The 18004-nt window shown below is 48.0% G+C and overlaps 1 protein-coding gene across 4 annotated transcripts in view; it reads right to left on the reverse strand.

Moving 5' to 3' along the window:
* The window catches only part of rarga (retinoic acid receptor gamma a), a 42173-nt gene extending 26444 nt beyond the window's left edge, over positions 1 to 15729 (reverse strand). Inside the window, exons 1-3 of one of the 4 annotated variants that reach the window (XM_088290327.1) lie at positions 15434 to 15729; positions 8363 to 8417; positions 1832 to 2088 (exon numbers count right to left, since the gene is read on the reverse strand). In XM_088290327.1, coding sequence (XP_088146453.1) covers positions 1832 to 2000 — 169 coding nt within the window. In that variant the 5' untranslated portion in view covers positions 2001 to 2088; positions 8363 to 8417; positions 15434 to 15729. Of the gene's footprint in view, positions 1 to 1831; positions 2179 to 7300; positions 7548 to 8362; positions 8419 to 15433 lie in introns of those variants that run through there. The other 3 variants (XM_088290326.1, XM_088290329.1, XM_088290328.1) reach the window with 3 other exon arrangements.
* Between the last annotated feature and the right edge of the window lie 2275 nt (positions 15730 to 18004).

Raw genomic sequence — 18004 nt, forward strand, 5'->3', positions numbered from 1 at the left:
ACGTAACAAACTTCATTCTTGTAAAATCAAAAATTGAAAATTGCGGTTAACTAAAGTCAGCGGCACACCTTCCGACGATGCCTTCAGAGAATCTGCGACAATGAAAAAAAAAAAAAGAGCTCCAAGTCGACGACAGGTCATTCCGTAGCCGACAACTTCCCCGGTCGGTCATCTCGCTTGAAATCAAAGTGAATTGTCAACTTTGACCCGGGCCTCGTTTAAGCTCCGCTGGAGCTCTTTCGTGGTCTTGTGAACAAAGTTCCCGCCATGCGTCGCGCATGTGGAAGCGCAAGCTGTCACGTCTGCAGCGCCGAGCGTGTGCTCGCTTGTGCTCGCTTGTGCTTTGATACTTGTTTTTTTGTTTGATGCCACTGCGAAACACCAAAAAGACTCCATCTGTCAGCGCACTGGGATTTCAGTCCGCATCAAGGGGGGGTCGGCTTTAGTTTCTGGATGAAAGACGTGCTGTGTGAGTCCAGGGGAGAGAGTGGGAAGGGAGTCTCTGCTCATGCGTTTGCGTCTGGGCATGCGTATGTTTTGCTAGCAGGGTGTGTTCTTGGATTCCGCCACATTGGGACATCACCCCCAGGTGCTCTCCCTCTCCCTCTTCGCATTCTGTGAAAATACCTTGAGGATTAGGTGGGCAGCGTCTGCAAAGTGGGGGCGGGCATGGGGGGGGGGTTAAAGTTTTGATTGATGGCTGAAAGGCTGGAGAGGTGCTCAGGCATGCTGCAGTTGGGGTGGGGTGAATTTGCGTTATGCACACAGAGGCAGGATTGGTTTGCCTTGGCGGGGGGTACTCAGATGTTGCCACCCACAGCCGTTATCGCCCCTCCACACCACCACACCTTTTGCACTGCGCAAGGATCGGATTTCAAACCACTTGTGCTCACCTTTACCTCTACACTTGAACAAAACAAAAGCCGACTTCTCCGATGTCCGAACTGCAAGTAAAGCAACAGGTGTGTCCTACGACCCCCCCCCCCCATACTTCAATTGGAAAAAAAGCCACCGTTCAACAAGAAGTACTTCAGCATGTCTGTGTAGGGGGGGGGGTTGGTCTGGTTTTTACCACAACATTGAAAACAATCGTGATTGCCAACAATTTGCACTTGTGCTTCGTGCCCCAAAAAACATCATCATCATCATCGTGCCATGCCAGAGGACAACAGTGCCTCCAGTGGACACGATTGAAACTACAACGCAAAAACACACAAGAGAAACTTGAGAATGTCAACCTCCCAACAGAGCCGACTGGTTCTGATTTTAATTTTGCTTTATGCTAATCTTAAAAAGCAGCCACATTAGTCAGAAGCTCTTCTTTTCCACATTTGTTGCATATTCTTGAATATTTGTTGCTGCTCGGGGCACTCCTCCCCTCACACTAGAAGAATGTTGTTTTGTCTCTAATTGCAGACTTGTGGGTTGCCTGCCTTAAAGGCTCTGTAAGGCTCAAACGCACACACTTGCACACACATACGGAGGCCCAACTTGCGGACAGAACCGCACCATATACAAATCTCTATAAGGGACTGTGTAACCACTGTATTGATGAAAGTGGACTTTTTCATCGTGTTTTGTCTGTGGAAAAAAATGAATGTGTGTGGGTGTGAGTGTGTATATATATATATATATTTATATATATGAAAATTTCGATTGTATAGGACGTTGAAAGTTTTCCATGTCTACAAAATTACTTGGAATTTATATATTTATATTTATATTTTCCACATTGCAGTGAATGTCTAAATTGTCAAAAGCAAGTCGGCCAAATGAAATTGGGCCATGTGCTGTACGGCACACATGAGAGACACGAATGCCAAGAACTTACAGAGTGCAGCCATCTCTTTGGGCAGGTCGGCACCAAATCTCCCGAAAAGGCTACTGTTGGCCAGCAGGTCAAAAGGGGAGTGGCTTCTCATGGAGTTGAAGGCGAAGGGGAAGACAGCAGGTGGGAAGCTGGTCATGTGGCCCACCTGCTGTTCCCTGTTGGTAGCCATGGCGACCACACACACCAGCAGGCCCACTGGCGGACGGCAGTCGTCGCCCCTGGGAATCCCCGCTCAAGTTTGGCGTCCCGCAAAGATCCTGAGGATATGGGAGAATGGAAGAGTAAGGACGGAGGCTTCTTGTCTAGCGGGGGAACAACAAAGTCCTCTTGAGTGGAAACATCCAGGTCTGTGGAACAAAAGACAGACACAATTGTTATTTCTCATTCCACCGCATGAAAACACAAGTATAAATCCATCTGATTGGCATGAAGGTGATGCGTCAGCGGTTTCTGTTGGGACCACAAACATGTTTAACTTCACGTCAACTCCCACTGCGCCCCTGATCCATGCTCGCTCCGGGACGGCCAAAAGTTTAGCCACAGTTCTAAAGGAGGGATGTGCAAACTTGATATAAACAGGTATGACCCAAAGAAGGAATGGAGAGGACGGCGCTTAACCAAAAGACAAAGATGAGCCGGAGGAAAATCCAGAAAAATGGAGAGGAAACAAGATAAGAGAGACATTTGGAAAAAGTTAGAAGCAAAGTTGGGGGGAGAGATAAAAAAAAAAGAGAGAGAGCACTCTTGTTCCTTCAGTTGTGAAGCGCTTCCAGACTTGTGCGCTGATTCCAGGCGATGCCATATGATTGAAATCAGCACAAGTCTGCTATAAAGAGCTCCTCTGTTCCTGCTGCCAGCCTCGCACAGCAGCCTGCGACGCTCCCCCCCCCCCCGACCGGAGGCCCAGACACGGGGTCCGTGGGGTGGACGGATAGAATGAGGGCCACTGATTGCTAACTGCTGCTGTCACGTCCAACAAGCTCGTGTTGAGGTACGCCTCTCGGCCCGCAAAGTTATTTGGGCTGAAATCTCCCGCAGCCCGCTCGTTCGTCACTTGGACGCCGCCGACGAGGAAGCGGTCATGCGCCGTTCAGACAGGACCGAGGAAAGCCTCCTCATTTGCTTTGTCATGTTTTCGCAGAGTGTGACTTTATGGGCTTGTTTTTACAAATGCGGCTTTGAAAAAACAGCAGAGCCCAAGAATTGGGTTGTGAATCTCCGGAAAAGGACTGAAAGACATCCCGGTGACGGCGTCCACGAGGTTGATTGGAGCGTTGCTCGGTGGGCGTTGAGAAGGCCTAACTGGTGAACACATGACGTGAGCGGCGTGATCATGAAAAAGTAACAAATGAACAGTGGCGACGTTTGGGCACTGGGGGGCACTCTAATACGGCGGCGCCGTGCCCTGGTGAGAAAACGGGCAGGAAGTTTTCCAAGACACTTTTATGCACCACAATGTCTGAAATACATAAGACATACACATGCAATCAAGCAATTGGAAAGAAAAAAAAGACATGCGTTAAAACACACACACACACACACGTCTCCCGCTTGCATTTTTTCCAGAACTCTGGCTCAATCCCGTCGCTGTCTCTCTTTCAACAGAGCCAGTTAATTACACCCTACTGCTGCAGGCAGCTTCAAACCACCACTAATTTAGAGTTCCATTACAGTAAACGGTTCCACATGTGCATCTAGGCCGGGCAGGCTCGGGTGACCACGTTTCAGGAAGGAGCAGCCGTCGATAGGCACCAACCCCCATCCTGCCAACAGAGCCATACTTCTTTTCCAGTTCGTTTTTTTTTTTTCATTTCCCTTTGCAGCCTAAAGTCTCTTTCCATTATCGGGATCCTATGCCCCCCCCCACTCGCCCGACCGCTCCGTTCTCCATCCATCACTGCATCAGAACAACTTGTGCTGAGTCGCTGTAGGTCAGCGGGTCCAGTCATTAGCAAACAAACAAAAATGATGGCCGAAAACTTTGCAGTGGGCCGAAAGGGAGAAGACGTTCAGAGCGGGACGAAGAATCCAAAGTGTGCGCATGTTCTGGTTGGCCCATTTGGGTAAGTGCCTCATGCACTCTTCAAAGGCAGCAAAATCTGCCAGTGCAGGGAGAAGAGACGAGGATCGAGGCTTTTGCATTCTCGCAGGGGTAAACAAGCGTGTATTGATCCGGCTCTTCATCCAGTCTTGCAGTCATGAATACAAAGGAGGGAGTCGGAAGCTCCTCGCAGGATGCAAACTTGGCACAATTACGCACTGAAGGAAAGGACCCAATAAAGAAAAAGCCAAGGAGCGGAGAGGTAACCTTTAAAAAAAAAAAAAAAAGAACACAATAATGAATTAATAAAACCCCAAAAAGATGGCGCCAGTGTTCTTTAATGAGCCACATAAGTCCAGAAGCGTTTTAAAGAGTCGTTTGTGTTTTATGACGGGGTCCTGTGGTAGGCTCACTTCGCCACCGGGTCTGGTTCTCGAAGGGGGCTGAGGGGAATTTGGAGTGACCTCATCCGCTGTTAGCAAGAGCCAAATGGGCATAGAGGCCCTCCCCACTTCCCCTGAGCCCGGGGGGGGGGGCACACAGGAGGCAGCGGGCGGGCGACCAGGCGATGGGAGGGTTCCAACCTACGGCGGGGACTTTCCAGCCCCGACCGGCCGGGACTGGCGCACTGGAGCGCAGTGTCCGACCTCACAGAGTGCGGCCGTGCGCTGCGACACTTGAGATTAGCCAAAGAGTTTCTCGGGAACAAAGGCCGCGTGGAGCAAAAAGCCAGTCATTTCGAGTTGGCTGAACGAGACAAGGCATGCTTCCGCGCGACCACACTTTTGGGAGGTTTGGTTGTGGCGACATGAGCGACAGTAAACGGAGCATTGACCTCCGCCGTGCGAGTCAAGGGATGAGATCCTGCCCCGAGTGGGGAGGAGTTCAAGTCTCTGCTGTCAAAAGACAAAGTTGTCAGAATTGTCCAGAAGTATGAAAGTGACTGTGATTGGTCATTGGGCTGGCACGCCACCTCCTGCCCAAAGTCAGCTGACATCGAGTCCAGCTCACCCGTCACCCGAATGAGGAGAAGCGCCAAAGAAACCGTTTGGGTGGGATGGGAGAATCTCTGTGGTTTGTGGTGCCCGCGGTGCGCTGAGCCGCCCGCCGACTGCAGCGCCGAGGCGTTGTGCCATGGCGGAGGCCTACGCGGACGTCGCGTCGCTAGTTGAGACGGAATCACCTGCGCTGGTTGAAGCCAAACAGCGGCGGCGCCTACTCCATTTTGCCTCGATGTCATTCCGCAATTTCACGCAGAATTCTTAACGACGGAGCGGAAAACTCGACAGCATCAATTTCTTCTGAGTCACACGGTGACGTTCACGCAAATATTTCTGGGGTGAGATCATAATCCACCGCCAGGAAACGCACGAATGAGCGACTTTGCAATGGAGATGCGACATTTATTTATTCATTGGATTTTTGTGCAGAAATTTGACATTGAATTTAAACTTTAGTGACGCTCTCCTTCCTGCCATGAGCCAGTCGAGGAGACTTTCTGGTTTTTTATTTGTCTGCCAGCCAGCTTGACTTGACTGACTTTGCAGGTTTTCTCGATGTATCGTGAAAGGCTTTTTTTCATTCCGATAAAAAATCTTTTCGTGGAACAGCCTCCAGATAAATGAAAAGTATCTTGTATCCTGGCAGGAAACCTTTTTTTTTTGTTTGTTTGTTTTCTAAACCTCGGACTTGCCCTCTCTTGCTCATTTTCTCAACAGCAAGCTCAGCATGTCTTCCAGGCACAGTCATCTAATTGTCAACTTGGCGGTGATTTATGTTCCATCACTTTGTGAAGGAAGTGACTGGAAACACACTGGCTTAGGTTTGAAGTTGTGGCTCACAGGTGAAGTCCTTTGACTACGTCAGTCAAATGTATTTATTTTAATCGTGTGCAAAATAGCAAGTCGGAAGTGACGATGTGTCAGCGTTCTGCCATCTCCTCGCAGGTGCCGGCGACATTTTGTCTGTGGAAACGGTAGCCGAAACACATTAGTGGCGTCTTTCAACAAGTGAGTGGCTAATGGCTCCGAGACAGACACTCAGTGACAGACGACCTGGTGTGTCCAAACACACCTGCATTCCATCACCTCAAACGCGGATTTGCTTTCACGTAACAATGCAGCAAAGTAGCACTCGGACGCAAGTATTTGACGTTTTGAACAGCTTGTACCCTGCGGTGCAAACGGGACTTCACGAAAATAATAATGAGAGAGGAAAGCAAAATGACAACCCATACATTTGAGAATTGAATTTGAATGATCAATACGTCGCACAAATCGTGCGCTTCCAAAACCTCCGTCGAGATTTTTGATCATCGTTTAAAGACAAATTGTCCAAACTTCAGCTTCACCTCAAATTTCCCCATTGTGGGACTAATAAAGGACATCTTTATCTTTATCTTTACCTTTTCTCGACAGTAAATCTGCGATTTCTGTCGTTCTGCGCAAAAGACGGCTGATGATCTTTGTGGGCGGGTCTTCTCCAAACGAGACATTAGCAAAAACGCACTTTTACGTTGGAAAGCAATGAGCAAGATTTTCTGAAAAGGAAATCGTAATTCAATTACATTTGTGCACTTTCGGCCCATGCCCGGCGACTGGCTGGCGACCAGTTCAGGGTGTAGCACCCTCCCGTGACGCTTTACAGGATAAATGACACATTTCTGCGCTGCCAATTGAAAATAATGACTTAAAACCCATTTGAGTCATTGATTAATGAAGAAAAGAATCCACAGAGTAGTTCCATTAATCGTGTCACCCCTCATTGCTTCTTGGATTGTTTTTTGTGCTGCTAAACGGGCTAAATTGCGTTGCGCCGTGCGCAAGATTATGGAAAGAGTTTGAGACATAAAACACTTTCTTCAAAGATGAAGTCATCCTTGCAATTTTCTCTTTCCATGATGTGGTAGAGCACTCTGGCGCACTAAGCAAGCACACTCTCCAACTTTGGATCCAGCAAAACAAGAACACGCACACACCACAACAGATGATGGAATCCAATTTGCAGACATAAATTCAACCCGAGCGGTAGAAAATCACTCAAGGAGGGAAAACAAACCAACAAGCAAACAAGAGATGGCCTCTCTCGTTTTTTTTTTTTTTTTTTTTCAACTGGGGCGAGCGTGTATGGAGGTGTTTGTATTCCTCAGCTCAGAGAGAAAACAACTCTTGGTGTGTATGAAGACGACTTCCATGTCTGATTGTAGCCTCGGGAAACACAGCAACACAAAGCGGGCCCAAACAAACAAACAAAGACGCAAAACACACACCAAAGTGCTAAAAGACGTCTGCAAAGAGACACAAACACACCTGTAAAAAGAACCGAAGGGAATGACTCGCAAATTGTTTCCTTGTTAATTACAGTGCTGTGGCGGAAAGAGAACGCCCATGCACAGCCGCCCCCCCGAGAAAAAAAAAAAAAAGGCACACCTGTCCAAGCTAGCATCCGCTGAAACTTGATGGCTGGAAAAAGTGCAGAAAGGTGCAGGTAGCAAAAAAAAAAAAGGGGGAAGAATGGCCGCCGAGATTGTTGCAGATGAATAAATCAAGCAAATTCCTTTCGGTTTAAGTCTCAACACCCAAAAAATCGTCGCTGGTGAGCTTGCTTGTCCTTCCACGCCAGATGACGCCTCCTCACAAAGCAACTCGTGCGCTTCAGCACGCGTCTTCGCTTAGCCATGCTGTCACTTTCTCTCGCTCTTTTTTTTTGGGGGGACGATTCCTCACGCTTACGTCAGGCCCGCCAGGGGAGATAAAACTGCAGATGGCAGGTGCGGCGCTGGTGAGCCGCCCCTGCAATCCGACAACACCGCACCGACGCTACGCGGACACGTGAAACAAGTCAAAACATGCCGTGACATCAGGCGCCGGATCTTTCTGATACGCGCGGCGGCAACAAGTGGAACCTGTTAACCGAGGCAAGACGCCAGAACGGCGAGATAGCGTCGACTGACGGCGCAGGCCACCAACTACGGCAACATCGGGACGAAACGGCCGAGTCGACTTCGAGCCGAGCGGCACGCACACGACTCACTCCGCAGGAATTATTTGGTGCTCCTAAAAAAAAGTGGAAAACAATCGCGGGCTTTTCCAAGTTTCCAGCATGTTCGTTAGAATAAAAAAAGGTCAAGGAGCGGTGACTCCTCTCGTGAATCGACATCAAACACATGCAGGCGCGCACATATGCTAATAATAAAGCGGCACTGGGTAACAGCCACTAATAAGCACATGTGCGCACGGAGCAACGTGCACGCACGCATTTTCATCGAAATGCGCCCAGAAAGTCTCATCAAAGAAATGTGTGTGAGGACGTTTTAGCGTTTGCTCGTGGAGATCACGTTTGATTGAAGCAAGTGCGAAAATCTTGCATCTCTGTCTTCATTTGTGAAGAAAAAAAATAAAAGAAGAAAGAATGGAAAGGAAAGAAACCTCTTGTTGCTGAGAGAAAAGAAAAATCAACATTTTGAAACTTTTGACATGTGAACTACTCACCAATTGCGGTGCGGACGGAATGACTTGAAGGAAAGGTCCGATGAGTGCGGCCAGCCTGGAGGGGAAAAAAAAGGGAGACAAGATGTGCGCACGTTCATCAGAGTCCTTCTGACAGCAACAGCAGGGCAGCAGCCAACCTCGCTCGCTCTCTCAATCTCGCTCGCTCGCGCTGGACTTTCTCCTCCTCCTTTCACTCCTCTCTTCAAACGCTCACTCTCTCGGAAATAATTATACAGCCTGATTCATAACGCCGTCCTTGGTCATGTGACCCAACTCTTCAAATATACAGCACATTTTTTTTCCTCAAGCCACAAAATGCCTGCAGGGGGAAAAAGGAGTTTCTGTTTTTAATTCTCACTGTTTCTTTGTCTCTCGGCTGACTTTTTTTCTTTCCTTCATCTGCTCGGCTACCGACTTGTTTACCTCCTCGCCATTTGTGTTGTTAAAGGAAAGCCGCGCCGTCATTCAGCGTCGCAATCAGTCCATTTGCAACTCTCGAAGCGGAGGCGAGCGCCGCCGTGGTCACATTTTCATTTCACCCAGATGGCATTTAAGAAGTTTTGACTCGTGGCCCGAGTGATTCCCGTCATGAAAAACGTAAAGCACGTTTCCCAGCGACCTGCTTTCGGTGCGCCAACGTGAGCGTTTCTCCAAATCGTGAGGATCACGACCGTTGCGGTGCAGATGTGACTCGACACCAAAAGCAACTCTGGGAACGTCACGGGGAAGTCCAACTGAAAGCATTCTGCTCTTATTGAGGATAAATTGAAGCCAGAATTTGGCTTTCAGAGCATTTTTGGGGATATGCAACATCTGTCCACATCCTGCCAAACATTGTGCACTAGAAAATGTCTTCAAGCTTCTCCAAGTGGCTTTTGCAAAAAGAAAAAAAGAAAGTGAACGTCTTCGAGTGAAACGGTGGCACGGCCGTTTAAGGGGAAGTTGTGTGCGATGGCAGCGTGCGCGAGCGACAAGTTTGGGTGTGCCCCTCCGCGTGCCCCTCTTAGCCGTATGAGATCATACGTTTCAGATCTGTTTATGTGTTTGCGGTTCTGGGCGTGTGCTTTGCTTTTCTGAATGTAATGTTTCTCAACTTGTTTTGCTTCTGAGGAGCACCCAGCTCACAACTCGGAGGAGAGGACACACCTTAACTGGCACCTCGACAGGAACCTTTAGTGAGCGCGGGTCAACGTTTCTCCACAGCGCAAGCCAATGTTACCAAAAAAAAAAAAAACTTTTTTCTTCACCGCCAAACGTTGAAAGACAAATGTGTGTTTTTGCCAGCTTTGCATTTTCGCGAAGAGAGGAGCTTCTATTCTGTTATTTTCGTTCTGAGATGTAAGATTCTGCCTCCGGATGGCCGCCGGGACGCCGCCACAACGGGGCGCTCCAACCACAGGTGCCGAACGTCACGTCTGCCGTCGCGAGAAAGCGGATCACCTCGAACGTCTTCAGCCACTGAAAAAGTTCTTTTGACAGCTCGCTTGGCTCTTCGCTCTTGCTTCCCAATGCTTCCCATCCCGTGTATGTGGACTTAATGGACTTTTTTTTTGTCCAATCACATTTCTGAATCTTCGCGCTGGGCTTTTACAGTCAGTAGTGGCGACAGACAATTTATTTTGTCCGAGTTGGTGCTCATATGTTGACAGATTGCAATCGTGAGCGGCTCTGCAAATGTTGCAAAATGGCCGCCAATATTGGAAACTCTGCTTTCAAAATGTCTGGCTGCGAATGAGTTCATCAGCTTTCAAATTTTCCTCAGAGCTCGCTGGCTCGGAACCAAAAAAAAAATTCTGTTCTCTGATTGGTTGGTCAGAACAAGTTGGACAAGTGAAACAGGTGGAGCGATCTGCGGACAATCATCCATAATTAATAATCAGCGGTGTATTTTATGTTAAAAGTCGATGTTGAAACGTTGACTCGGTCGACTCTTCAAACGGCATTTTCCGTTGACCTCGATTATATTTGGAGGCTTCGGCCCGATGCCAGCGATGTGGCAGCTAAGCAGTCAATGTGCCGCTTGAGCGCGGCTGTTGCGACAAGCTAACGTAGCATTCTCCATTCTCGCGGACAGAAAGACAGACAGACAGAGAAGAAAGTCCGACGCGCAAAGTGTTTGGCAAGTAGCACAGTGCTGTACTGTCCTCAACTCCAATTGCAAATGATCAACAAAAAACTCATTGAAATTCAACGGAGTAAGTCGTGTAAAGTGCGGCACTTTTTTCAAAATCACCAATTTATGCATGCATGACTTGTTATAAAGCCATGTGCAATAAGTTGCCCCTCGGTCATATTGTCCCCGCATAACATTCTCGCACAGCTCTCAGCTCTTTAAAAAAAATCTCATCAGATTTGAATGGACTGTTTTCTCCTTTCCAAAAAAAGCAAAAGCAAATAATAATAATAATATTCCCTTTATTAGTCCCACAATGGGGAAATTCTAGATTCGAACCCAGGCCTCCTGGGGAGACTGGGTCCTGAACGCGGCGCCTTTGACCACTCGGCCATCCTGGCAGCCAAATGATGTCATTTCAAAGCCTTCAAACGCAAGCCGCAACACTTTTTTGATGAAGTATTTGAAATCGTAGACAATTCAACGTCAATCAATTCACAAAAATATTGCCTTCGGGATTGATACGGTGACGTTAAGAAGTATTTGACCGCCCTGCAATTTTACGGGTTCTCCCATCTAAAAGAAATCTGGAAATCACATTTCTTTCTTTTGAAATCATTTATTTGATCATGAGTGCTAAAAATTTGGATTGGAAACCGTTCTGGCCCTCAAAGACTTGTTACTCGGCCTTTAAAAACTTCATCCACGTATTCATCGAAACGAGTAGCACTTGTTTGAGGTTGTTAGCTCCATTTAAAAAAAACAAGACAAGACAAGACCAAAGAGCTTTTAAAAGACACCAGGGACAAAATTGTAGACGTCCACAAGGCTGGAACCGTCTTTGGGGCAATTGCCAAGCAGCTTGGCCAAAAAAGATCAACTTTTGGTTGGAGGCTAACGACGACTGTCGGCCTCCCACAGACTGGTGCTCCGTGTCGGATCACCTCGTGGAGATTCAGGGGAGGAATCGGCCAGAACTGCACAGAAAGGTTCTTCTTGGAACCTTCTTTCTAAGGTTACTATCGGGAATGGTTTCGAATCATGCATCAGAGTCAGCACATGCCAACCTGAAGTTTGCGAAAGACCATCGGAATGAGCCGGAAGAGTCGTGGGATAAAGTCAAGTGGTCAGATGAGACCAAAACAGAACGTTTGGCCTGAACGCCACTCGTCGGGTTTGGAAGAAGAAGGATGCGTACCATCCCAACCGTTCTGGAGTGGCCTAAGCCGTTTCCAGAGGCAGCCGAAGCTCCGTGTTGATGATGTCGAGAAGATCTGAGATGTGCGCTTCAGTGTGTGCAAACCTGCTCCAGAACTTCAGGAAGCTTTTGACCGCTGCAATTGTAAAGAAAGGTCGCGGGCGTGCCGGAGCCCAACCTGGCTGCCTTTGGGCAGTGGGCGGGATCTGGTTGCCGGCCAATCGCAGGGCACACACAGATGAACAACCGCTCCCGCTCGCAAACACGCTTCGGACCATTTCGAGTGTTCAATCAACCTACCGTGCATATCTTTGCAATGTGGGAGGAAAGCGAAATACCCGGAGAAAACCCACGCGGGCACGGGGAAACTCCACACAGGAAGGCCGGAGCCGGAATCGAACCCGCGACCTCTGCACCGTGAGGCCGTCGCGCTAACCAGTCAGACATCAGGCAAAAAAAATGTAAAGGTGGTACCTTTGTTCAAGTTTCCAGCCCGTCCGACGTAGTGAACAATTCTGAAATGTTCTCCCACGAGACGACAAAACCTGGGCAGCCATCTGTTGCCGTTCACACAACGGAAGACGTCACGTGACTTTGCGTTCAATTTAACACGACCGCATTTCACACCGACCGAGTACGTTTGGGGGGAAAGCGAGCCGAGGTCATCCTTTGTGTCGACCTCATTTTGGTGCGGTCACGTAAAATGAGCGGCTTGGCAAACGCTGGACGAACGTCTGCTCGTTCGTTCTTCCATTTTTTATGTCGAGCAGATACGATCTTTTGCGAAAGTGACTGAATAAGCGGCCAGAGGCGCCGCTGCTTTTCTTTCTCTTTTTTTTTTTTTTTTTTCTTTTCCCCGAAAGCTAATATTCAGGAAGCGCCCGTGTGAGCCACTCGGCAAAAAGCACCTCCTCGGATCCTTATCTCGTTTACATTTGATTCATGTGTTGCTTATGAGGCCACGGAAGCTGAAAGAAATCCCTTAACTGCTTATTGAGCGCTGCTAAATAAGCAATTGCGTAACGTGGAACAAGAAGGGAAAGGACCTTTAAAGACGAACTGTCGTTGGTGTGACGTGCGCTTCGAGTCGCGAGATGCCATCGAGCGGACGGAAAGTGTCGCCGAATGTGCAGTCGAGTGCATGAGGACGTGTCGGCGTGCAGGCTGCGCTGTGGCCCTTATTAAATTGCGACAGAGGGAGGGAATTGTGCGCTTGGATGCTCGTCGGTGTCTGGAGCGCGGATGAGTGTGCGCAGGCAGTAGCAGAGAGCGGGTCAGAGGTTACTCGTGTTTGTGTTTGAGTGTCAGTGAAGTGTGCTTCAGTCGGAGATTTATGATCATTGTGTCCGGGAGGCTGCAGAATGGCGGATAATGAAGACGGATCAGGCCGCTATCTCGCTCTCCGGGCACCACTGGAAACATGGCCTCTTGGCCCCGCCATTCGCGTGTCATTAACTTCAAGCGGTGACATCACAACGCGCCGCCCTCACCTCAAACTCAACAACGAGCACACTGGCGCGGCTCGAACGTCGACTGCGAGGCGCTCCATTCCTCACGGGAAGTCATCCGGCAAACGCGGGTGTCGTGAGGCGCCGAGCGCCGAAGCTCCTCTGGATGTGTTTATGAAGGTATGAAATATTCATAAGAGCCAGTCGTGTGTTTCCACTTAAGATTCAACATATTTGCATTCACGGAGCAATGTCGCCGCGGCCTGGGGCTTGCTGGCAGAGCAAAAAGGAGCAACGGCAGAAGAGGAAAGCGCAAAAAGTGACGACAGAGGACGCAAGAAAGGGAGGAAGTGAGGCCCGTTGGTTTGACGGGCAAAAAGCTTGAAATAGACGACGGGCACGGATGGAGGCGAGCGTTCTCCAGCGAGTGGGGGGCCGATGGGATTGGTGGCGAGGAGGCGGGGCCGGGCGAGGCGGCAGGTTTTAATCAGTAACAAGATGCCTGCACTGACATCAGCAATTCTCCGCCTTCAGATGGATGTCACGTCCACTTCGGTCGCGCCGTGAGACACGGCGGGGACGCCGGCGCACCTCCATACACTCGCCGACGCTCGCTTGCACAACAAAGCACACGTCCGCACAAATGAAGAAGCTCATTCATCCTGCCTGGCAAACTCTGCTCATTTGCAGTCCAACTACCTTGAAGTGCACGCCGGAAAATGACTTACTGGAGGCAAAGGAGCAATGCAGGCAGGCGCAGGTTTTCGACCACAATGGACGTTTGGCGCAAAAACAAACGAGCACGAAACTTGGAAAGAAAGAAAAGTGCCTCTTTTAGTACATTGGAAACTGCAGGGGGAAAAGGGGGTGGGGGGTGAGTGCATAATTTTGGGGCGCATTCAGAGGTTGCGGACACAGCAACCAGTGTGCGCGCCAGCGAGCGAGCGCTCTCGCCTGTTCCCCAACATGTGTGTCCAATGAAAGGTGAACGTCAATCCTGTCTATACTTTGCTCCCAAAAAAAAATCCGCCATGATGTCACCATGAACCCATCTTGAACCCGCCTCTGTCAAAAAGCATTACTCCAGCCCTCCCTGCCCCTCAGTCTCGTTTTCCTCCTTCACGCTCTGCTCCTGCCTCGCAAATTCTTCACTGAGCTCCCATTCTTTGCCTTTTCCTCTTTTGTCATATTTCCCTATTTTCGGCGTTTCCCTTCTGCGTGTCTGTCCGTGTCTCGCTCGTCGCTCGCTCTTCTTTCAACAGGCGCGCACGCTTATTTAGGGCAAATGTGGTTAATTTAATCGCAATCCAAATCAGGGGCCGTTTGCCAAAAATGCCAGGATGTTCTGGTTACCATAAACTTTGTTTACGATTTGGTGCGAGCCCCAAAAATGCTCCGATTGCATGTAGGGAAGCCAAAGGAAATAAAAGTAGCAGAAGTCAGGAACAACAAGAGAATGCAAATGTAAGAGGAATGAGAAGAAGAAGGAGAGCGCGAGAGAGTGAGAGGGAAAGAGAGATGGTGGGGGCAGCGAGAAGGCAGCCAGAGCGCCACATATGGAAGTGATTCTGTAATTACTGCAAATCTGTGAGCTCAAAGGGAAAGAAAGGTCTTCTTTTCCATGCCTCTTTGCCTGCACATAAAAGTGCCCTTGTGAGAAAGCTGGCCACTCCACACCGCTGCAGCACAAAATGCATTTACTCCTGGCACGTGTGGCTCATATATAAACATGGAATATTTTCAAACTCCAAACTGCTTTTAGCCACAAGAAGAAAGTGCGCTTGATTTTGCATGGGCTTACTTTCCTGTTTTCATTGCTCAGTGGCTCTGCACTTTATTATTTTTTTTCTCCTCTAATCTCAAATCAGACACCATGCCAGCTAATCTAAAACAAACTGGGAGGTTCTGCTTGGAATAAATTTAAATCTCTCACCGGCCACGCGACGAGCTGCCATTAGTCAGATAAAGGCCACATTCAACCAGTCGCAAGAGGGAGGGGCGCCGAGGGGGTGCGTGACCGACCGACCGACCGACCGACCGACAGACGGGCGAGGGGACGGTGATGAAAGTTGTCTTTGCAGCCTCGGGCCAAGTCGCGCTTCGCAGGTGTGTTGGCGGCCACTTGTGCCCCACAAACACTCGCTGCAGCCTGTCAGGACGCTGCGCCAGGCCGGAACGCGCCAATCTGACACATCGATAAAACGGTAAACACAAACAGCTCGCAGCGGCGTCACCGAAGCTGCTACCAAGCCCCCCCCCCCCCCCCCCCCCCTCCGCGGCGCACCTAATTAACGAAGCACAACAAAGCTTACCTTTTCTTGCGCCTGCAGCCGTCTGCCGTGTGAAGCTTTCAACATTCCCCACAAGTTTGGAGAATCGAGCGAATGACTGACAGGCGGGCCGACAGGCTGCAAAACAGCCGCGGCGGCGACGACGACAACAAAGTCACGGCCAAGCTTGGCGGGAGTCTCCTTCCGCCGACGCGTCAAGAAAAACGGGACAGCATTTGCGCTCAGGTCAACCTTGGAGTCACTGGTCAGATTTGGTGCTTGCCATGGCCAATGCGTCCTCGAGTCCTGAGCAGATTAAGGGCGTCGATGGGAGCCATCGAGTGTGCACTGTGAACATTTCTGGCACAGGGACGCCCTCTAGCGGCGTGACGGATGGCTGCTGCTGCTGCTGAATAATCGCAAATGCCATTGCTTTCAAAAGGTTTGAGATTTTTGGCCTTCAGGATGAACCGAATCTGCATTATAAACTTCATTTGAGCTCGTGTAAACTTTGGAATGCTCATATTTCAGTACATTCAGCACAAATTGCTCATCTCAACAGTCTTAACGGGATGGATTACCACTGACTTGAATTGAAAATGTTGTGTTGTGGATTGCACCGTCAGATATTGCCCACTTTTATCAAATGTCTGGTTTACTTAAAAAAAATAAAAAAGTCAATAATCAAAGTGATAGCGTTATGAAGCAGCCACCTGACTTCAGTGTGTGCAGTGTTGCTTCGCTTCCCAACAAGAAAACTAATGAAATAACTAAAGATTTTAAAAAAACTATTATAGAAACAAGGGTGCTTTAAAAAATAAAATAAAATGAACAAACTACAGTTTTCATTTAACTAAAACTAAGTGTAATTTATAGCAACATTTTTTGTTTTAGTCTTTTAGATTCATTTCATATGAGAGCATTTGTGATTTATTTGAAGTGTATTATTGTATGTAGTACGGTACGTCTGTGCACAAGGTTGAAAGGTCATTTGAACATTTGTTTTTTGTAGTTCACCTTACTTAATTACATAACGAAACCGAAACAAACTATTTTCCAACAAAAATAAAAACTAGCAAACCATCTCGGCTTAAAAGTAACCAAATTAGCAAGAGAAAAAAAAAAGTCAAAATGAAGTGAGAATCAACTTTAATGAAGTAAAGTGATCGTGGTTGCCGCTCAGTGAGGCTGTCGATGTGAGCGTGAAAGGTTGCTTCGAATGTGCCTCGTGACTGGCGACCCGTCCGGAATGCACAAAAATGAATGAATCATGCGGCGCATGTGTGTGAGACGACAAGGCCGGTGGATGACAAAATGTAAATGATTTATCGCACACGGAAGATGGCCAGAGTGCCACGTCCAAAGGGACAAAACGTGTTTTGTTTGCTTGTTTGCGTTGTCTTTGAGTCGTTTAGCACGACGATCTGGTGAGCATTTCTGCTTCACAGTTCTGCCGTCGAGGGTTCTGATGTGCAGTTTGCATTTCTCGCACATTCCAAAAATCAGCTCGCTTGGTTCATTGAAGACTGCAAATTGCCTTTGAGTGTGAATGGTCGTTTGTCTATTTATGCCCTGTGATTGGCTGCACACAGCGGAGGGCGTGTCGCACCTCTCGCCCACGCTTCGCTGGCAGAGGCTCCAACACTCGGTGAAGATAAGAAGTGCACCGAAATGATGAATGGACAATGGCGAGCTTGCTAGCGAACATCAGCGTGACAGGACACAAAAAAAAAAAAAAGAACCGAATAGTCACTTCATTAGCCAATTCGTCAAAGCAAAGATGTCTGAGTTTCCATCACGTCAATTTTTAACCAATGAACCTGATGGAAAAAAAAAAAAAAAAAAAAGCTTGTTAGCTGGCAACATCAATCACAAACACGGACATTGTGAGCAAGTTTCAGCTAATCAGTGAAAAATAGAAAAGCTGTGTCTTTGTGTGTTTCAATGGTAACAGCAAAATGGCTCGCTAATTTTTTCATCAAACCTACCAAGAAGTCTTGACAGTCACTATAATAATCAATAATCTTGTTTCTCATTGTTAATGAGGAAAAGTGAAAAAAAAAACAAAATACAGGTTTGCTTTTTCTCATGATTTTTATTTTTCAATTTTATTTTGGGGGATTTTTGTCTCTCATTCACTGGTGTGTGTATATATATATATATATATATATAATTATTAATTTAGCCTTTCACCCTTTAGTAGATGGTACCCTGACCCAATATGCGTCGCTTAACTGTCGATGTGATTTGAAGCAAAGCAAAGCACCTATTGAGTCAATTACAGATAGAAATAAAAAACATTCCATAACCCAGCGGGTCAGTAAATCAAATCACCCGTCTCACATTGAGGAATTTGAACCCATCTTAAAGATAACCCAAAATATGTCAAACATTTCCTAATTCTGCACTTGGGTCGATAAAGCAACCAAGTGCACGCTTCAAGAAGGAAGCAAAGCGCAGCAGGAAATTTGCGGAAGAAAGTTCTTGCAATGAGGCCGAGCATATCTTGGGAGGAAGCTCCCAATTTTGCAATGGGTGCAATTTCTTCCAAAATGATTAATTTTCTTGGGACTAATGAGTCTATATTATCCTTTTTTTTTGGTCTGTGAAACA

This window comes from Idiotropiscis lumnitzeri, chromosome 3 (assembly GCF_059441095.1).
Source record: "Idiotropiscis lumnitzeri isolate Australia: NSW breed Sydney's pygmy pipehorse chromosome 3, RoL_Ilum_1.0, whole genome shotgun sequence".
Taxonomy (NCBI): domain Eukaryota; kingdom Metazoa; phylum Chordata; class Actinopteri; order Syngnathiformes; family Syngnathidae; genus Idiotropiscis; species Idiotropiscis lumnitzeri.